This window comes from Drechmeria coniospora, chromosome 01, assembly GCF_001625195.1.
Source record: "Drechmeria coniospora strain ARSEF 6962 chromosome 01, whole genome shotgun sequence".
NCBI classification, from domain to species: domain Eukaryota; kingdom Fungi; phylum Ascomycota; class Sordariomycetes; order Hypocreales; family Ophiocordycipitaceae; genus Drechmeria; species Drechmeria coniospora.
Window position 1 is genome coordinate 6,072,639 of NC_054389.1, and position 17,557 is coordinate 6,090,195.

At 59.4% G+C, this 17,557-nt stretch overlaps 3 protein-coding genes across 3 annotated transcripts; 1 reads left to right on the forward strand and 2 right to left on the reverse strand.

The window, feature by feature from the left end:
- Positions 1-9,281: 9,281 nt before the first annotated feature.
- Positions 9,282-10,181, forward strand: DCS_01549 (uncharacterized protein; the record flags this gene model as incomplete). Its single annotated transcript, XM_040798881.1, has 2 exons — positions 9,282-9,925; positions 10,004-10,181. The coding sequence occupies 2 exons, from the start codon at positions 9,282-9,284 to the stop codon at positions 10,179-10,181; spliced, it is 822 nt and encodes a 273-aa protein (XP_040659764.1).
- A 1,574-nt stretch (positions 10,182-11,755) lies between these two features.
- DCS_01550 (acetate-CoA ligase) lies at positions 11,756-13,977 on the reverse strand (the record flags this gene model as incomplete). The annotated part of the gene is made up of 2 exons (XM_040798882.1): positions 11,756-13,476; positions 13,581-13,977. 2 exons carry the CDS (start codon positions 13,975-13,977, stop codon positions 11,756-11,758), a joined length of 2,118 nt encoding a protein of 705 aa, XP_040659765.1.
- Positions 13,978-16,466: 2,489 nt separating this feature from the next.
- Positions 16,467-17,088, reverse strand: DCS_01551 (uncharacterized protein; the record flags this gene model as incomplete). Its single annotated transcript, XM_040798883.1, has 2 exons — positions 16,467-16,653; positions 16,727-17,088. The coding sequence occupies 2 exons, from the start codon at positions 17,086-17,088 to the stop codon at positions 16,467-16,469; spliced, it is 549 nt and encodes a 182-aa protein (XP_040659766.1).
- Positions 17,089-17,557: the final 469 nt, after the last annotated feature.

Genomic DNA, 17,557 nt, shown 5'->3' on the forward strand with positions numbered 1-17,557 from the left:
ATGCACTGCGGCTATGTAGGTCTAACACTTGGCCAATCGAAATGCCCTGGCAGGGCTCTGGAAGGGGGCTCTCCCCCGCCTCCCAACCCTTTCAGAAGGTGGCCAGCCATACGGTCGCACTTTTGGCAGTCGGCACAAGCTGACACGGCCTCTGACCGACGGTTCTGAATGCTAGGGCAGGGTCCGGCGCTTCAACCCCTGGGATCCCTCAGAGTTCGACCGCCACCTACAAGGATGGCAGTTTCGGTGGAGGGCGGGTGTTTGTTTGGTCTGCTGTGCCGTTGCCCTGCCGGCCAAGTATTTTGCACGGACAATTAGGGATTCGATCACGCACATGTACTTGCCCGTACCGTGCAGCACTTTGTGCGGAGGGCCGAGTACCAAGCTTTGCAGGTACATTAGCCTTCCCGTCATTCTCGGTCTCGGATGCGAGGCTGCGCATCCGTCCGCCGGCGCAGGGCGACTCTCAAAAAGTGCAGGTCGGACGATTTCCGTGGCTTAAGGCGGAGCATCCCCGCCGTCAAGGGCGAGGTTTGCCGCTGCATTTGGAAACAGTCGCGCCAAAGGTGCGGTGCAAGCAAGTACGTAGTTGTACGTGTGTCGATGCTCGACCCGTACGGAGGGAATCGCTGCGCTGGATCCGCCAACAGCAAGGAAGCACGATCCGATTCGGCTTCGGCTCTCGACTCGGCCCGGTGTATACAGTTCTTATGCCGAGTACGAGCTTCTTGGAATTCGAAAAAGAAGCCGACGGACGAATGCACCGCACTCCATACTTTACTCGCACTTTCTACGCCATTCACGATCCCGGCACGATGACGCTTGGGTCTTGTTTGTCAATTGCCGAGCTGGATTTTCTGGCGCTCAGGTCTGCTTTCGTGCTTGACGCCGAGCCCAATGAACGGCCAACACGTCTCGACGAGACGAGACAGGGTGACCAGGACGTGCTATAATACTACGGCGCCGTCGTCGGACCACGCCCCAAAACTCCACTGCGAAGCAATTGTAAGTACTTGGGTGTAAAAGAACAGTACTTAAGTAAGTACTGTACATGTAAGTACCATACCAGCAGAGCAGCTACGGCCAGGGAGGGCCCCAGGTGGATCAGGAGCATGCTTGCCTGTGGGAGCACAGGGGGGCAGCTGCGGAGAAGGTGTAGGTGTGCATGTACTGTAATGTAAGTACAGTACAAAGTGCAGGACATGCACCTGGACACCCCTACCGTACAGCTGAAGCTGACACAGAGACTCGAATGAATGGATGAATTCACTCGTTCAGTAGCAAATTTGCCGGAGTCAGTCTTGAGCGACCCGCTTGGTCGGCTTTGAATGATGAACGCCGGTTCGTATTCGCCGATGAGCAGCAGGAAATGCCTCGCCTCCGCTGCGGAGCAGTTGGAACGCGCAGCGATTCGTGCCACTTGTATCAATATTACTACAGTACGCAGTACTCCGTACAGCAGTACGGAATACATGTGGAGGACAGTCGCTGTGCTTGCTCGGAGACCACTACTTATAATTACGACATGCTGGCACAGATGGGCATGCTTCCATGCATTGATCTACTGGTGGGCATGAAACGTACTCTGTAATGTACATGTCCCTACGATGCTCGGCACACACTGCAGGTACTCCGTACGTGCACGCAATATACTTGTACCTAGCTTTCTTACAATGTACGTACGGAGTACTTTTCGCAGCTGTGCGAGTACGAGTACGAGCATGCGCAGCAGGTACAGCGCAGTTGAATGTTCAGTGTACCTTTTCCACTGCTGCTGCACTAACGAGCAGTACTTGTAGGTGTAAGTAAGTACTCTCAGCCAGTCGCACCCCTTCAAGTGGGGAAGGCTTCTAGCGGTGCCAGTACGTGCAAGTACTCCGCACCATGCATGTACTTGCATGTACTGTACAGCACGGAGTACATGCAAGTAGTGTGCTGTACGCCTACAACAAGTGTTCGAGTTGCTTGCGGGGCACGGGACCAAAAAGCAGACATGGCAGCGGGCCGGCGGCGTCTACGGAGGAATAACGATGGTGCGTGCACGGTACGGATTACGTACGAGCACATGGTACGTCGTCGGTCAGAAAAACTGTGCAGGTATGTATTCGCCGGGTCGGCCCTAGGATGCGTAGAAGGCGGTCCGTCTCACATCGAAGGTCGAGATCGTTCGATCTCTGGCCACTGGAGCCACGGGCGGGTGAGGGGTTTGTACCTGTACATGCACAGTATGGGCGGTACTAGTGGATAAAATCGCAGCGTCGCGTCTTTGACGACTTGGCGCTGGCCCGCGCCTGGCCGCCGACCCCAAACATGTAGTAAGTAAGTGCCGTTCTGTACTGTACATGTACATGCACCTACTGTACAGGTTCTCGGCACATGTATCAGTACTTACAGTACTCACCCTTGTGCATGTACAATCACGCTTCGGCACACTTGCGCTACAAGTTGCAAGTGATTACATGCGACGTCCCGGGCGGCGCAAACCATGACCAGACAATATCCTGGTCGTCTGTTGGTCGACTGATAACGAGCCCTGGGCGATTGGCCACGGATGATGGCTTCGGGGCATTGCTGCTACAATTTACCTCTCCCTCACGCCATTCCGTGGCACTTGTGGAAGGTGGAGGAGGGTGACTCAGGGTCACAACAGCTCTTTTGCGCACATGGGCGCCATGGTTCATACAGTACCATCTCGTCGGTGTACAGTACGGTGAGTACGCTGCACGAGTACCCTCAGAAACCTGTTCACAGCCTCGTACTGTGCATTTACCGAATAGTTGGGTGCATGGCACGAGTACATGTACCACTGCGAGTGCAACACTCTACATGCAAGTACAGCAACTTTAGCAAGTACAAGTGTACGTGTACTTGCAGTACTACGGTCTCGTACTTGTTTGTACGGGTTCCAGCACCTGCACGGAGGATAGCGCCTCTGTCTTGCTCGGAGTACATGGCACCTTTGTACCAATGCGTGTGCTTGGTAATATTATAGTGTTGCCACAAGTACAGAGTACATGCACAGTACTGTGCACACTTATGTTCTCCGTAAGTACTTGCTTACTTAGCACATGTACAGGCAACACGGGTTAGGAGCGCAAGTAATACTGTACGACTACTCTTGATTCCGTGCACAGTAGGTGTACTTGTTCAGGTGAGGCGTGTACAGTAACCCTATTGCTTGTAATATCCGTACTCCGTCGGCGTACACCCCAAGTAAGTACAAGGACATACTTATACTCCGTAAATGTACGGAGTAGAGAAAATCAAGTTCTTGTACGGAGTACTTGAGCAAGTACATGTACAAAGTGGCCACGGCTGCTACTACCGTAGTAGCATGCTAGCGCTGCCGCCTGGGTCCGCGGCCCGCTCTCTCCCCCCCTCACCGCTTGTTCTTGTCGCCGCTGCGGCCGGGGAGTGGAGAGCGATGACTGACTCCCTTGCATCCCCTTGCAAGGATACGTCGTTCGTTGGGCGAGCAGCCTTTGCCGGCTCTCTCCGTCACACTTCAAAATCTCCGCCAGGGAGACGTCCGGCCAGGCGCCGCAAGTTTACCTATCGCTCGTCCTCGGTACCACGCCTGCGACCAATGCTGCGTAGCAAGTACACGTTCGAGCACGGATGATGTATAATGCGAGTGCAGAGGCGCAAAGATACTTGTACGAGTGCGTTCTTGGTCCGGTCAGGACAACCTTGTCGGTCAGTCGAGGCTTGGCCTGGCCTCCCTTCCTTGTCGGCAAGGCGACAGGACGGAAGTGAAGGTGGTGGTGGACGTGAAGGTGTCGTGCCGCTGTCGTACGGCGTACACGAGAAGCCGAATGGGTGAAACGTCGCGCGGGCGAGGTGAAGTGAGAACGCTCCGAAATGTGGACAACAGCCGGCGGGATTCAATGGCGTGTGGGCACGGAGCGCAACCGACAGGATGGGCACGACTTTGACGACAATACTTGCTTGCACTATCGGGCAAGCACCGCACGGCCTACACCGTAGTCGGTGGTGATACCAATGTGGGAGAGGGGGGAGGGGGTTTGGTGGTATTCGTCCGGGTTACCGATCTGGCTGCCCTGTCCGTCAGTACCGTTGCGCCGAATCCGAGCGTGGATGGGCAATGTTCGCGCGCGCGATGATCCTGGGGAACTCTCCGACGTCACCCTCGGGGCTCCAGCCGTGCAGGTTCGACAGGAGCGGGATGGAAGTCGATCCGGATACACGTGCTACGCCTGCTTGCCTTGCCTTGCCTTGCCTTGCCTTGCCTTGCCTTGCCTTGCCTTGCCTTGCCTTGCCTCGCACTGCCTTGCACTGCCTCACATGGCTTCGCATTGCCTCGCATTGCCTCACATTGCCTCACATTGCCTCACACTGCCTCACATTGCCTCACATTGCCTCACATTGCCTCACATTGCCTCGCATTGCCTCGCATCACCTCACATCGTCTCGCATTGCTTCGGTTCACCTTGCCTTGCCTTGCCACGGAAAAGGCGCATTAGCCCTCCCGCGCACCACATGCACATGGAGAGCCGGGACGACAAACGACATCGCAACGACAGACGGGAAACCATTCGTCGTCGAGGACCGACCGTCGGCCGATGGGTCACTGTGCCGCGCGTTGCATGGCTGCCGTTCGTTCCCCGCACATGCGCATGCACAGGCGATGACGACGGCCGGCCCGCCTCCCTGTTCGTTCTACGAGCCTTGAGGTCGTTGCCCGTGAAGATGCAAACGGGCTTGCGCAGGCGTGCATGCACTTGCTCGTCGCGGTTGCGGCAACGACGGGCTGGGCATATGCAACGCATGAAACTGCAGATGCGTGCTCGAGGATAGAGTCGACGATGCACGGCATGGACGCGGCAATGGATTGGCTAGGGGGGCAACGGCAAGTATGATGCGCATTGAAGATGGCACATTTGCGTACTTGTGCATGCAGCACACCTACCCGTGCAGCATGCTTACGCAGACCGGCAGGCAGGCGAGTCTGGGAGGGGAGGGGCACCGCTTGACGATAGACTCCGGCAGATGATGGGACCTGGTCCTTGCAGCAGGTCCTGGCCACTGTGCGAGTGCATGCACAGCACAGCAAGTGGTGGCAACACACCTGGCGGGCTCGGGACGCGTGCGGGACGTGGAAACAATAAGACTCCATCGCCGATCGAGAACCTTCCCGAGGTTGGCATCGAGGGAAAGTGACTGCAGAGGGATAACTGCCCGGCGCACCCCACCGTAGATGGACGTCCATGCTGTACTCTGTACAGCAAGTACAGCCGCGAAGATGTGGCAAGGCGTGCGCGCAGTGCACGGCACGGTCATGTGCGCTCCGTCATGGATCGTAATGGCATGCAGATGCTCGCGGTCGGAAGGCGGCCGGCTTTGGTCACGGTGGCGAGAGGCTCGACGGTGATCGACACCCACTTCGACGACGAGACTCGAGGGGCGGGGTTATGGTCGGCGATTCGGCTTCCTCAAGTTGGCCGTCGCGCCCGTCACTGGGCGGTGGCCGACCCTGGGTCTGCGGAGGGAGGGACGTTGTCGTACGTGTGTTGCCATCACGCGATGCAAAAGTAGGTGTACATGTACAGTACGGAGCTCACCGGTTGCTGGTTGTCGAGAGATTGCGGTGACGCTACAGGTTCTCCATGCTACTCCGTACAAGTACTGCTAGTAGGGGTACCGTGCCTTGGGCCTCTGTGCACAAGGACCACTGTGACCATGAGACATAGGTACCTAGTAGGTAACAACTACTACGGAGTACTCCGTACGGTACAAGTACATGCAGCCGCACAAGGACTTACAGTATTACGGCACAAACTGATGCACCTACGGTGCTTACAGACACGAGTAAGTACCTGTGCGACACGAGTACCTGTGCGACACGAGTACAGCAGGTGCACGAGTGCATGCATGTACAGCGGGAGCAAAGCACGCGGCCCGATCCCCAACGGAGAGCGACAAAAGGATGGTCACATCGCATCGTCACATCAGCACGCCACCACCACCACCGCCGCCGCCGCCGCCGCCGTGACGCACGCACGAGCCGAGAGCCAAGCGGAGGGGGCAGAGGGAAGCCGAGACGGTTTCCGATGCAGGGCCCACCAACCTACCCGCTGCCGCCCCTCGGCAGCGGGTCGGGAGAGGGGGGGGAGGGCAGGGCAGGGCAGGGCAGGGAAGCTTAACAAGCGGTGGCGGGGACGCAGGACTGCAGGAAGAGAAGAGGCCGCCGCCGCCCGACGAGCCGTCTCGCCATGCCCTTCGACTTGGCGGCGGTTGCCGAGGATGATGCCGGTCGACGGTGGCCGCTCCCTCCCTGGCGTATTCGCCGTGAGCGTGAGTGAGTGCATGTGCGTACGTAGGAGCCCTGCGCACGTTGGAGCGTACGATGGGATAATTGGCAGTGGGCGGCACCTGTACGCGGTGTGCCACGGTGTGCATGATCCTGCTCGAGGTGAGGTGGTGTGGGCAGCACGGCCCATGCACAACAGCTGCTGGCCTGGCATTCCCAGAAGGAGGAGTACAGTTATTATTGCATGCTTTCGGCACTGCGCCAGAGTACATGCACGAGCAGTTGTGCATGCGGAGGTGCGGGTAGGCGTCCGCCTGCACCTGTGCATGTGCTACAAGTATTGCTTGCAGTGCGTACTCCGTACTTGGACTCTGTTTACTTGTACTGTACTCCGTAGTGCTCCGTATTGTTTCTTCCAGTTACTTGCTGTTCGAAGCACTTACTGTACAGTACAGTACAGTACGTACGGCTGATTAGTACTACCCAAGTACGGAGAACTCCGGTAATTACTCCGTACTTCAGTACCACCTGCCCACGAGCAAGTACAAGTACAGTACTGCGCTGTACTTGGTTGTACAGTAATACGGTGCATGTGCTCCGTACGGTCCATGTACAGACATGTATACAGAGCATTGCTGCGTCACGTCTGGTCCGCAATGTACAAGAACATGTGCATTTACGTGTGGGTGCTTTCTTGTATGCATGTGCCTGCGGAGTGCAGTGTGCGTACATGTACAGCGCACTTCTGCACGTGCATCGGGACTGGGTCGAAACCCCATATTCCGTCCCCTTTCTGTTCCATCGCCGGCTGGCTGTGGAGGCGACGGCGGTAGCATGGACAAGGGCCCCATCATGCTTCGCAAGCTGTACGGTACGGAGTACTCCGGACAGTGATACGTACAGTAGATGCACAATAAAGTACTGTACATGTACTTGATAAGTACAGCGCCGAGCCGCCAAGTGAGCAGTGCTCTGGACGAGGGGAAGAATAAAAAAGAGGGTGGGCGAGGGGCATTTACGTGCTCTGATGGTGCCAGTGCTGATGCTGGTGCTGTTGCTGCTGCTAGTGCTGTTGCTGCTGCTAGTGCTGTTGCTGCTGTTGCTGTTGCTGCTGCTGTTGCTGTTGCTGCTGCTGCTAGTGCTGTTGCTGTTGCTGCTGTTGCTGCCGTGGCGTGCGCTGGGGCTTCTGCCTCCACAGACGGCCGTCGGCATAGGCACCGCATATCCTCTCATCGCATTCGAATCGAATTCACCTTCGTCCCGCTGCCGCTGCCGCTGCGGCGGCGGGCGGGTCGGCAGGCGGGAGGGCGGCGGCGGGAGGATGCAGCAGTTACATGTGCATGGCATGTCATGTCATGCCACGACGGCTACTTTCGAGTACTGTCCTGGGCGGTACCCGGAGATTCCTGCAGTGGCTGCACCAGTATCTGTACCTGCCATTGCGTGCGTTTGCCTGCGTTGCCCGCCTACTGTACATGCACATGAAGCCTGCGTGGGTGGGGAAACGGGTATGCGAGACGTATTGCAGCGGGCGAGTGCGTTGCGTGTGCGTGCGTGCGGGTAAGCGTGGGATGAGATGGGTCGAGCATGGGATGGATAGGATGATGGATGGGATGGCTGGCTGCCTGTACTCCGTACTCCGTAATTACTCCATACACAAGTAATCTGTCGTTGCGGGTGGGTGGCGTGCTCCGTGCTTGCACACCTACATGCACACCCTCTTGCCGGTACAAGTATGTAATTGTACATGACAGTACGGAGTATGGAGTATTAGCATGTCCGTTTGTTCTTGCTCCGCACCCGTCTCCTCTGTCGGCTGGCCTGTTGATCGCTGCCGTTGCGGGTTGCTGTTTTAGTTTGCCATCTCTGCTGTGGCGGGGATGGATGGATGGCTGGCGGCTGGATGGCTGGCTGGCCGGATGGCTGGCTGGCCGGATGGATACTGGATGGATGGATATTGGATGGATAATGGATATCCGGATGGGTGCCTCCCGTGGGTGATGGAAGGACAAGGGAGCGACGAGGGGGGTTGGTTGTCGGCGCGAGCTGCTGCTGCTGCTGCCGCTGATGATGCTGGCAACGATAATGCTGGTCGCGATGCGGCCGTTGCCCGGTACGTGCACGCCCGTCGTCGTGTCGCCACACTCGCTCTACTCCGTACACCGTACACATTCGGTGCAGACAAACTCGTACTTGTTCTTTTCCTGCTGACCCCTCGCCTGCCTTTCCGTTAGGTAACCGGCCTCTATCCTGCGCACGGATGGGTGCGTCGGCGATAACGACGACGATGCCAGTTGGCTGAAGCCGTCATTCCGATTCGGTTTTTTCTCGAACCGACACCATGGCGAAGAACAGAACTGCACGAGCGGGCGGGCGGGCGAGTCCTGGCGGGGAAGAGGCCTTCCGATGCCCTTGACTCTTGGTCGTCGTCGTTCGACTCGACGGAGCGGGGAGAGCCTGCCAACCGACTTGCGATTTCGAGGAGAGAATGAACGGAGAGCGGGGAGAGCCTGCCAACCAGCAGGCCATTTCGAGGGGGGGATGAATGGAGAGCGTCAAGCGGACAGGGCGCTGCGTGCGTATCGCCAGGCTGCCTGTCGCTACTTCTGCGCTACGCCTGGCCTGGGGCTATGGTGTTTTCATCTGCCATCTGGGAGGAAGGAGGGACAAGTGGCACGTGCGTGGACGACTGACCGACTTCGACTTCGCCCCAGGACATTCCTCCGTCATCGTGCACATTGCTCATTCACGTCATCAACTTCGTCCAAATCCTCAAATTGGCTCCAAACCAATCGATTCAAGGTCAACGCGTCGCTCAGAGTCCGTCTCGAGACAGGTCGACGTCCGTCGTTTGGTTGCTCAGCCAATCCATCCACTGTCGGCGGGTCGCCAAACAAAACATGAAATTCACGCTCTCGCCAACGCCTTCACCATCATCCAACAGACAAATGAACACGTGATGCATGACGCATGACGCGTGACGTATTCGGACAAACTACGCACGGCACAGATGCCCCTCCCTGCGTCAAATTCATCGTTTGCCGCCAGGGCGCCTGCAGCCGCTGCCCCTGCTTCCGCTGCTGCTGTGGCCCCCGTTCACGGCGCCAGGTTCGACCCTTGGAATTCATCCTCGACGGGCCACCAACGAGCCGATGACCGTTCCCGTCTCCGCCCTGGCTGGCGCGATTTTCGCAACCGCAAACTCAACGCCCAGTTCCTCGGCCGCCGGGAGGCGCGAGGAGCCGACGGCCTCGAGGAGCCGTCCCGGCCCGCCCGGTCCGTCATCGACATGTTGACGACGCCCGGCCTCATGAAGGATGCCGCTCGCCGGACGGCGCCCGAGGAGCCCGAGGACGATCAGCGAGCGCGCAAAGGATCGTCTCGTGGCATATTCGACGGCCTCGTCATCTACGTCAACGGGAGCACCTACCCTCTCGTCTCGGACCACATGCTCAAGCGGCTCCTGCGCGAGAACGGCGCGATGACGTCGCTGCACCTCGGCCGCCGCACCGTCACCCACGTCATCCTCGGCCGGCCCGTCGGCCATGCCAATGGCAACGACCGCGGTGCCGGCGGCGGACTCGCCGCCACCAAGCTCGACAAGGAAGTGAGAAAGATGCGCGGCTGCGGCGTCAAGTTCGTCGGCGTCGAGTGGTACGTTGTCTTCCCTCGTCCCACCAGCCCCTGCGTTGCCTTTGGTTGCTGATCCGAACCCCCCTTTTGTCCGGGCAGGGTGCTGCAGAGCCTCAAGGCTGGCATTCGCCTTCCCGAGGCCCGTTTCGCCCACCTCACCCTCGCCCCGAAGGGGCAGACGAGCGTGTACGAAACTTTCTCGGCTCACGCGCCCACGACGCCATCAGGAACGGTACGATGCTCTGCGGAGGTGCCGTCCTTTGAGACCCGCCCTTGAGCGGATTTGTTTAGCCATGCTCCTCATCAATGGCACTTCGATTCAGACGCCTCTCGCTGGGGGGGCTGTCGTGGCCATCTTCTCCGGCGCCCTCCGTTTAGCCCTTTGGTTTGGCCTCTTGCTTTCAGGCACTTCCTTTCAGAATCTTCCGAAAGGGATATTCGTCATCGTGCTTTTCTCCTACGCGCCCCGCTTCAGGTCATCCAGGCGCTTCCGTTCTGGCGTTTCAGTTCACAGCCGCTTCGGCTTCGGTTCTGGCGCACAGGGACCGGAGGACGAGGCACGATGTGTCTCCAGCCGGATCCAAAGCATACGTGTATTGCAACGGGAAATGACATTGTCAGCGGGCGTCATGGTGTGGGCGTTTGACGCCGTGCTTGCTACCTGGGCAACCTCTTCTATGCATGGCGGCACGCCATGGGGAACCATGAAAAGGGCTGATCACTTCCCGGAAACAATCCTGCCGAGAAAACGCCACTTGGTGCCCTCGGGCCCATCCCATCCGTCATTCCCGTCTCTTGATGATAGCTCCCGCACGGTGGCAACATACAAAGCCCTTCGCCAGCATCTTCCTCCTCCCTTCCCCCTGCTTGTTGTCCGAGGCACTCCATCTCCGTCGCCAACGTCCCACAGCCCCCCATGAATACGACGACTCCAAGCACCGTGCGCCCTGTCAAAGCCGTGACGGCCGCTCCCGTCCCGTCGTCGTTGTCGTCTCCGCCCGACAAACGCAGATATGGCCCGCCCGATGCCAATGCCCGAGAGTCCCTTGTGAGATTGTTCCGACTGCTACTCGTCACTTTGATGAAACGTAGCACGAGCAACGCCCGCATATCACGCCACTCTGCTTCACGGTCTCATCGATTATCGGGCTGCGGGCGGTTCCCATCGCACAGTGTGCGCGTCGAGTGGCCATGACGCACCATCGCCGGAACCAAGCCGTATAATGCTCAACTGACGTGGGTGAACTGAACCGCTGGTTCGTACGAAGACGGCCGAGAGGTCGTCCAGTATTAGTCGATTTTGACGCATCGGCATGAGTGATTGGAATCCGAGTCTTGAGCACGCCTCTTTGGTCCCTCGGAAGGGTACAAGAGCGAGCTGACGGCCGGGTCCACGTCTAGAGCGTGCCTCTATCGGCGCGAGGCTGTCTGCCCGGCCGGGCGGCGCCGAGTTGGGTCGGAGCAAGATGCCACAGGCAAGAAGCGGTCGACTTGTGCTCTTGAACGTGTAGGAATACGCATGCGAACGTATGTATGTGAGGATCGCATTCCCTTGGCGGCACCGCAACGGCGGAGCGAATGTCCTGGAAATGGCGAATTGCACGGCGTATGCAGGGTTCGGCGGCGTCTCCTGCCAGGAGGGAGTGCGACCTTGACCACGTTCAGTGTCCAGACTCCAACCTCCTACCAAGCCATAGTAGCCAGGTCTTCCATCCTTCTTTTCCCGTACTGTGGCCTGCCAGCCCTAGCGCGAGCCCGCCAGCATCCGATCCAAGATTCAACCCAGGACTGGAGCCGATGTTCGACGGCTGCCCGAGGAGCGAGGGGCGAGTGCGGTTTCCTCCCATCCCCTCACAGCTTGGCCTGGACCCTCTCCTCGACAGCCTCGTGCTTTTCCCCGTGGCTCCGAAAGTACTCCCTCACCTTGGCCCTCGCTACCTCGACGACGGCGGCATCCTCGACCGTGCTCGGCACCGCCACCTGCTTGTCGAACTCACCATGCACCGCATTCTCGACGAGTTCGCGGAGCACGCGCCGCAGCGTCTTGCCCGACCGCGTCTTGGGGATCATGCCCTTGCCCTGGATGATGCCACCGAGCGAGGCGATGGCGCCCACATGCTTGCGCACGAGCGCCTGGATCTCCGAGGCCACCTCGTCCGACGGAATCGCCGACGTCGGGTGGTCGGCCGTCGAGAGCGTAACAAAGGCGAACGGACGCTGTCCCTTGAGAGCATCGGGTATGCCGACGACGCAGCACTCGGCGACGAGAGGGTGCGATGCGACGGCTTGCTCGATGCCGCCGCTCGACAGCCGGTGGGCGCTGACGTTGAGCACGTCGTCGTTGCGGCTCATGACGTGCACGTAACCTTCGTTGTCGATCCAACCAGAATCGCCCGTGTCCAGCCACTTTCCGTTGAACCTCTTCAGGTACCCCTTGTAGAATCTCTCCTCGTCCTGCCACAGGGTGCGGAAACCGGTAGGGGCCAACGGCATGCCGAGGACGATGTTCCCCATGGTTCCCCGTGCGACCTCGGCGCCGGCGTCGTCGACGATTCGCACGTCGAAACCGGGCATCGGCTTGCCCGCACTGCCGGGCTTGATCTCCGGTGGTGGATGGTCCCGTCTCGTCGTCCTCCGGTCGTGTCCGGCGTGGGGGACGAGGGCCCGGCCGGTGATCGGGGAGCCGGCTTCGGTGGACCACCAGTTGTCGATGACGTGGGCCGACGGGGCGCCGTACTTGCCGAGCAGTTCTTGGTAGAGGGAGACGAGCGTCGGCTCGGACCGCTCGCCGGCGAGGAAGAGGGCCCTGAGGGAGCGCAGGCCACCCCTGTCGCCGACGCGGGAGAGGAACTCGCTTTCCGGGTCGTCCCGCTTGATGGCTCGCAGGGCCGTCGGGGCCGTGAACATGGTGTTGACCTTGTACTCCTCGACGACGCGCCAGAAGGCGGACGCGTCAGGGGTGCCGACGGGCTTGCCCTCGTACAGCACCGTGGCGGCGCCCGCCAGGAGCGGCGCGTATACGATGTACGAGTGGCCGACGACCCAACCGATGTCCGAGGCGGTAAAGGCGACATCGCCCGGCCCGTGGATGTTGAACAGGTAGCTGATGGACAGGTTCAAGCCGACGGCGTGTCCGCCGGCCTCCCGCAGGACTCCCTTGGGAGCGCCCGTGGTGCCAGAGGTGTGGATGATGTAGACGGGGTCGCCGCTCGCGACGGGCACGCACTCGGCCGTCATACCCCTCGCCTTGGCGCTCCTCACGACCTTTTGCCACGTCGCCTGCCCTTGGCGACGGTTGATGGGTGCCCAGCGGATCTGGTCGCGCTGCCAGACGATTGTGCGCGGCGGTTTGTGGCTGGCCAAGGAGATGGCCTCTTCGACGAGCGGGCGGTAGGCGATGGGGGGCTTGGCGCCGTCGATTCCGCACGAGGCGGTGAGCAGGACGGCAGGCCGGCAGGCGTCGATGCGCTGGGCGAGGGCGTTTGGAGCGAAGCCGCCGAAGACGATGGAGTGGATGGCGCCGAGGCGGTTGACGGCGAGGATGCCGACGATGGCAGCAGGGATCATGGGCACTGGGAAAGAAGGGGACGGCGGTCCGTCCGTCAGCTCTCGGTCCGCCCATCGGCACTCCTGCGCTCTTGGGGTTCGGGAATGGAAAGGGCCAAGGCCTGCCTACTGTAGAGCATGACAACATCGCCCTTCCGGACGCCCTCTTCCCTCAGGGCACCGGCGAGAACGGTGACTTGGTCGAGCAGGCGGCTGTAGCTGTAACGGTCCTTGGTCCCGGTCACGGGGCTGTCGTAGTAGAGGGCGACCTCGTCCCCGTGACCTGCCTCGACGTGTCTGTCGACGCAGTTGTAGCAGGTCGAAATCTCGCCGCCGGGGAACCACTCCCAGCTTTCGTGGGAGGTGGCAGAGTCGTCGGCGTTGCCATGACCGAGGACGCGATGGGTCCGTCGAAGGGCGGCGGTCGGCTTGGTATGCCACGAGAGGTGCTCGGCCTGCGCCGACCAAAACTCTTCAGGCTTGCTGAGGCTGAGGTGCAAGACGTCGTCCTGGAGGTGCGGCGCCATGGCAACGACGGCTGGATTGGGAGCCTGCGCGTTCGTCGATGGTTCTGTCCCTCTCGGCGGCGTCCTTTGGGTGAATGAACGGATGGATAGGTTAGTCGGAGTGGGTTGATGCTGGTGCTGGTGCTGGGGCCGGTGCGGATGTTCGTGAAAGGAATCAGGGAGACCAGCTGGGCTTGGCCATGACATGCACCGTGGGACCGCGTTTCGACGCTCGGTTCCTTCGTTCCGGATATCGATGGCCGTTACGCAGCGTCGTGCGGTGCTGCAGCACTATCCTCGGTTATGCAACCGACGGCGCGGAGGAAGGGAGACGACGCCGTCCAACCAGGCTGGGGGTGAATCCTTCCGGAGCAAGGTATCCATTCATCCCCATCTAGGATCGAGCCGTGGACCTGGACGTGGGTGCTTCCCGCAGGGTGGAGGAAGCTCCAGAGGGTGACGGGGGGCAGCTCCAGCGGGCGAGGGGGCGAGCTCCAGTGGAGCGCCAGCGGGCCAGCATTAGGCGCGCCCCGCCAAAGGGGGTCCTCCTTTCCCGAGATCCCCCCCCTCAGCCAAGGGCTGCAAGCCAAGTACTTGTACATGTACTTGAATGTACACGTGCATCTACCTGTTTTACTTGTAGCTGAACATCTCCAGCAGGGGGAGCCGTCGAGGTACAGAAACCGATGCTGGCTCGATTCCCCTTGGCAGAGCTGTCAACCTCCGCACTCCGAAACGCAATCCCGGACAAGTGGTAATGCAAAGCAAGTGATGAAGCATAAGCGCACCTGCATCTTCAGACAGGCGTTCGTCCAAAATATTAAATGCACGCACGGAGTAGGTAGTGCCTTGCAAACTTCGGATTCGTCAGCGGACGCGTCAAGCAAGGCTCCAGGGTAGCCCCGACCGTCCTACCAAAGTACGAGGATGCAGGCGCGCAGAGGAGCTCACGTGCGCTGAATGCTAATGAGCATGAAATAGGTAGGTACTGCTGATAGTGAATAGGTGTTAGAAATTACTTGTTGCATAGCCCGTACATACTGCTGCTGATGTACGGAGTAGCACACCAGCGTATTTACGAGGACGTTTGGAAGGGCATTCGGCTGTTTGGAAGGAAGATGGCCGGCCTAGCAATGGGCATGGAATAGATATTGCTGATAGAGAGTAAGTAGGTGCTAGAAATTACTTGGTGCATAGCCCGTAATACTGCTGCTGATGTTGCACCCCAGCGTTATTAAGAGTGCTTGCGTTTGGAAGGCTATTCGGCTGTTTGGAAGGAAGGTGGCCGGCCTAGCCCCCAAAGGTGTTGCCGTGTCTCGTCCGCCCTCAAACGTGACTCCAACATGCCATCGCACATGTACCACGACCTCGATCCGTCCGCTCCGACTGGAACGCACACGCCCACCTCGAACATTGCTCTTCCATGGACGGCGCCGCCTCAGACAGGGACGGAAAGGGAGCGGGACGAAGCGAGAGGCCTGAGACCGATGACAATAACGCCGCGACACAATAAGCGTGGCTGGCTTATTGTTCGACGGGCGTGCACGGCGACAGACACTCCTCCGAGTGCGTCCTACATGGCATGGCATCGCGACCCTGCCACACGCGAACAGAGGAATGAGCGAGTTCACACGTGCAGGATACACCAACTCCAAAGCGTCCTTGTACTTTGGACGATAAACGGGCGATGCAATCAATGGCGGAAGTCGTATGGAGGGCAGGCAGTGTGGCCCACTCGTCGAAGAGGCAGATGGCCAGTCGCCGAATGGGGGCTCGCAGGCACCTGCTGCAGCATGCATCACTCCACGACTACAATGCATCGTGTCTCGGCACGGGATGCATCCTCACGCCGACGAAGGGGGCAAACCGAACATGGTGAGAGAATCATGTCAAAAATAATTTGCCGGACCAAAAAACTGGTCCCCCAGCAATGCTTATTCGGTGACTCCTATATGATGTGCGAACGAGCAGATACATACATGGATGCAGCATTGAAGTTGCTAGACGAGAGCCCATAAAACAACCCGGCAGATTATATGTATATCAAAATTCCGTTCGCCGTGCTCGATGGCGGCACAAGCCTTGAGCACGTCGAGGAAAGCAGGCTCATGCCCCGAACAGGCCACGAGCGCCTCCACGACGACGGACCTGCTTCTCCTCTCTACCATTTCCAGTTGGCGCATTAGGACGGCTGGAGAAAAAAAAGGCCACATTATATTTCCGAGCGCCGAATATGAAGAAGTCCACACGCCGAGTCAAGCGACCGGCGTGCTGCCCCGTCGATCGTCGAGACAAATGAAACAGGCCATCGGTCTCCAGATCTCCGGGTGCGTATATGTCCGTATCCCAAAGTCTATATATCCGAAGAAAGCCCGCGACTCGCATCTCCTCAAACAACTCTGCACTCTGCTTTACCCGCCCAGGCCCGGCGATGACGGACGAAGTTCTGACAACTATTCAACAGAAATCGCAGCCGAGGCGGCCATGGCGAGGCGTCACAGCGAGTTGATTTACAGGATGAAAGCGGCGAGACCGACGATACCGGCCAGGCCAGCGCCGGTAAGGGCGACGGCCTTGGCGGCACCGGCGGTGGCGATAGGGGCCGGCTCCTTGGGAGGGATGGGGCTGCCGGTGCCGACCGGGGTGGGGACGACGGTGGGCTTGGCCGGGACGGTGACGTTCTTGTAGCCGGGAGCGCTGTCACGAGAGGTCAGTCGCGAGGTCCGGGGATGAGGACGAGACGAGGACGAGGAGAGCGGAGCCAGCTTACCAGTTGTGGCAGACAACAGCCGTCGTGGGGATGACCGGCTTCGAGATGGTGCAAGGGCAGTCAGTGATGGTGACGGTGCCGGGCTGTAGTTTTTCCGTCAGCTTTGGCTCACGCGGTAAGGAGGGCCAGGGCCGAGAGATGACGGCAGGCCGCCTCGACTCGGGCGCCGGCCGGGAAGGAGGGGGATAGACAAGACGTACGGTGCTGACGTGGTAGGTCTTGCTGCCGTGGACGAGGATGGTGGGAGAAGGGCAGTAGGTGACGTAGGAGTTGACGACCTCGGTCACGTAGGTGACGTTGCTGGCATAGTGGGCAGTGGCGCCAGCGGCAGCGGCGAGGACGGCGGCAGCGGTGAACTTCATCTTGTCGGCGAATTAAGCGTCGGTTGAACGAGTGTAAGTGACTGAAAGAGTCGGCAAGTTGGAAGATGCTGAGCGAAGGTGGGTGAGAGGGAAGGGGGGAAAGAAGGAAACGGGGGGGAGCGGGAGAGGCCAAGAGGGGATAACTTTATACAACGGCGAAACAAGAGGGTGGAGCGAGCCGATAAAAAGGAGCTAGAGCAATATTACGGTACGACGAGCATGGGCATCTGCAGCCGCACAGCAAGTGCCAGACAAAGCAAGCAAGGGAAAAACAGAGATTTGTTGTTTGTGCTGCACTCGGATGCGGGTGCACACGTACGTACAGTACGTGTGTGTGTGTGCGTGTGCGCTTACACCTGGGTCCAGGGACGCCGTGCCTGTTTCAAGCACCACGGGCGCGCGATACAGGGGGGGTGTGGAGGCGCCCGGTGGGGGAGATGGAGCACCATGCTCGATTTAGCCAGGGAGG